The 3,210-nt window shown below is 35.0% G+C and overlaps 1 protein-coding gene across 1 annotated transcript in view; it reads left to right on the top strand.

Moving 5' to 3' along the window:
• The first annotated feature begins 693 nt into the window (after positions 1-693).
• Positions 694-3,210, top strand: part of LOC139862044 (succinate dehydrogenase [ubiquinone] iron-sulfur subunit 2, mitochondrial-like) — a 3,435-nt gene continuing 918 nt past the window's right edge. Inside the window, exon 1 of the mRNA XM_071850592.1 lies at positions 694-1,390. Coding sequence (XP_071706693.1) covers positions 714-1,390 — 677 coding nt within the window. The 5' untranslated portion in view covers positions 694-713. The remainder of the gene's footprint in view (positions 1,391-3,210) is intronic.

The following is a 3,210-nucleotide window of genomic DNA, read 5'->3' as shown; positions in this document are numbered from 1 at the left end:
CATGCCCGTATGTCACGAGAGTTAAGAGATCGAACCATGCATCATAGACTCCGTAACAATTTGATCGAGCACATTTGGATACTTCGGGATGATTATATTGTTCGAAACAATTAATATGTTTTATTGTCTTTATTTATTTATTGTAATGTTTTTTTATTTCAAGTATTTTTTTTATTTAATAAAATGTATGGAGTAATGTTTAATTTATATTTTGAGTTTATAAAATAATTAAAAATGAGTAAAGTTAGGTGGTGAAGTTTATGATAGGAAGGAAATTGTGAAAGAAATGTGAAATGAATACTAAAGTTTTTTTTAGTGATGTGACGAAGAGGTGGAGGAGACAAGTTTTATGAAAGGCTGTTACGATACAGGGCTTAGCAACCAAATAAAATCATACTCCATATATCGTTCCACGAGCCCACCACACTTTTAAGTTTTAACACGGCTGCATACGTGTCCCAAAAACACCCAAAACTTTTATCCGGTAACATATCGCTCCACGAGCCCACCACACTCCCCATAACAAATCAACGGCTCAAAATTTTCCTCACAATCACATCTCACCGACAAATTTCAAAGTTTCCAAAACTGCCCCTCAAAGTCCCCATAATCACAATCTCACCCATCACAAAAACAAAGCACGATAAATCAAATTGACTTCTACATTTTCCATTTTATTTTATCACCTCTCAAAATAAAAATACAAACAACAAATGGCAGGTTTAATTAGACGCACAATTTCTAGGGTTTCAACATTATCACCATCAATTCAATCATCAAATCGCATATTTCTTCGATCACATGCATCGGAGCCCCAAACACAATCATCCGTACCGGTAGCTCGAGACACACCATCTCTGAAAAGCTTCCAAATCTACCGATGGAGCCCCGACAATCCATCCAAACCCGAACTCCAAACCTACCAGATCGATCTCAAAGAATGCGGTCCAATGGTTCTCGACGCATTAGTCAAAATCAAAAACGAAATTGATCCGACGTTAACGTTCCGTCGCTCCTGCCGTGAAGGAATTTGCGGATCATGTGCTATGAATATTGACGGATGTAACGGATTAGCTTGTTTGACTAAAATTCCGGCTAATGACGCGACGATGATAACGCCGTTACCGCATATGTTTGTGATTAAGGATTTGGTAGTGGATATGACTAATTTTTATAATCAGTATAAGAGTATTGAACCGTGGCTGAAGCGAAAATCGAAGGCGCCTGCAGGTTGGGAAGGGAAAGAGGTGCCTCAGAGTAAGAAAGATAGGGCGAAATTGGATGGTATGTATGAGTGCATTTTGTGTGCTTGTTGTAGTACTTCGTGCCCGAGTTATTGGTGGAATCCGGAATCGTATCTTGGACCTGCAGCGCTTCTGCACGCTAATCGGTATCCGTTTATGTTGTTTTTGTTGATTATTTATGTTGATGTTGATTGAAGTTAATTTACTTATGTGGAAGTATTGTTAGTGTGGTTAGTTATATGCTTTATCTGTTGTTTAAATATACTTTCGGATGGTGATTTTGTATACCAAGTTAAATCTCTGGACAGTGTATGATTACTTTTTGGATAGTGATTTTGGAATAGTTAGAGCTTAATAAGTTGGTTTTTCATAAAAATGAAAAGGAAATCTGTTTGTAAAGATAATTAAGTGGACTTGTAACTTCTGGAGAAAGCGTTATTTGTTGGTATGTACCATAGGTTATTCGTATGATGTTTTAGTAAATTTAAGTATATGAAGACTAAAACTTTTAACTGAGAATTTTAATTTGATGTTGTGATTCTTAAGGATGTTGAAATGCTAATATTTAGAATAAGATTTCTGTGTAGACCCGACTAGAATATTCAGGTTCCGTTATAACTTGTTCTTAGCCTTTTGCTTGTAACTTTCAGGTGTTATAAGCTAGACTCCCTTTTGGCAGGGTTCTATTATAAGGAAAAGAATAGTTGTTACATTCTCTCTGATTTATTTATGTAAGATGAATAAATAAGCTAGACTCCCTTTTGACTCATAGGAGATTTTGTGAACTTAGTTCAATACCATATGAACCAGTGAGGAAAGAATTTTTGATTGACTCGTCTCCCAGGACAGGGGATGTCACCATTATTAGACAGCCTGAATTTAGGAAATATTTTTAACTGATAAGCTGTATTTCAACAGAAAGCATCACCTAACTAGATTCTGTTAAGTGAAGAAACGATATTAGGAATCATTACTTAGTTGTCGATCATTTGAAATTCTATTTTTCCACTTTTAGTGTTAGTTTATAGGATTTGATGTTTAGGAGTTAGGAGTTTTAGTGTTTGAGTTGTGGTAGGATTAAAAACTAGGTGAATATGAAGCCTTATTTCTATTTCTCTCGTTTTTTCTAATTTCTTGAAAAAGGTCCTTATTCTAATCCTCATGAGAATCAAAGATATCTTCCTGATTTTATGTCATTTGCTAGCTGTAAATGATATTGTTCCACTATCTATATTATGTCTGGAAAACGGGTCAGGTTGGGTCGGTTTGGGTAACGGGTCAAAATGGTTTTGGGTCAAAATGGGTCAGGTTGGGTCGGTTTGTGTAACGGGTCGAAACGGGTCACAGGTCAATTGGGTCAAATGGGTTACATCGCTTTTTTTTTTACATTAATGACATTATTTTAGTTATTATTATTGTTAGTTGAAAGCATAAAATTGGTTGCACGATCCACATGATGAATGTAATGTACTAATGTTCATTATTTGTGTCAAACAATGTTGATTTATTACCTGATGTCTCCATATAGGCAGGTAAGAATTGGGGAAGTTGATTTGAATTAGAAGGGGTTTAGAAGATATGAGGTCAAGAACTAGTGGGGATTGACTCAATAGTAATGGTAGAAGGAAAGGAATTAATTGGAATATTAAGTTGAGAACTGACAATGTTCAGTAATATAGAATATAAGATGCGGATGGCAAACTGAGTTTTGAACATAGTGTTTAAATGTAGCTCTATTGCTCTAATACTTCAATGATTTTATGGATACCTGCTACTCTGGCTTAATATGATTGACTTGTAGAAAACACACACAGAACTAATTAACAATTAACAATTTGATTTATAGTATGATTTTAATTTTATTTTAGGTAAACCAAGTGATTTAGAGTTGAATCATGTGGAGTTGTTGTTCGTGTGGTTAGTTATATGTTGTTGTTTAATTTTACTTTCGGGTGGTAATGAAATG

Source organism: Rutidosis leptorrhynchoides, chromosome 8, assembly GCF_046630445.1.
Source record: "Rutidosis leptorrhynchoides isolate AG116_Rl617_1_P2 chromosome 8, CSIRO_AGI_Rlap_v1, whole genome shotgun sequence".
Lineage (NCBI taxonomy): Eukaryota > Viridiplantae > Streptophyta > Magnoliopsida > Asterales > Asteraceae > Rutidosis > Rutidosis leptorrhynchoides.
The sequence above is the reverse complement of the archived record's forward strand: the minus strand, read 5'-3'. Positions and strand labels throughout refer to the sequence as shown.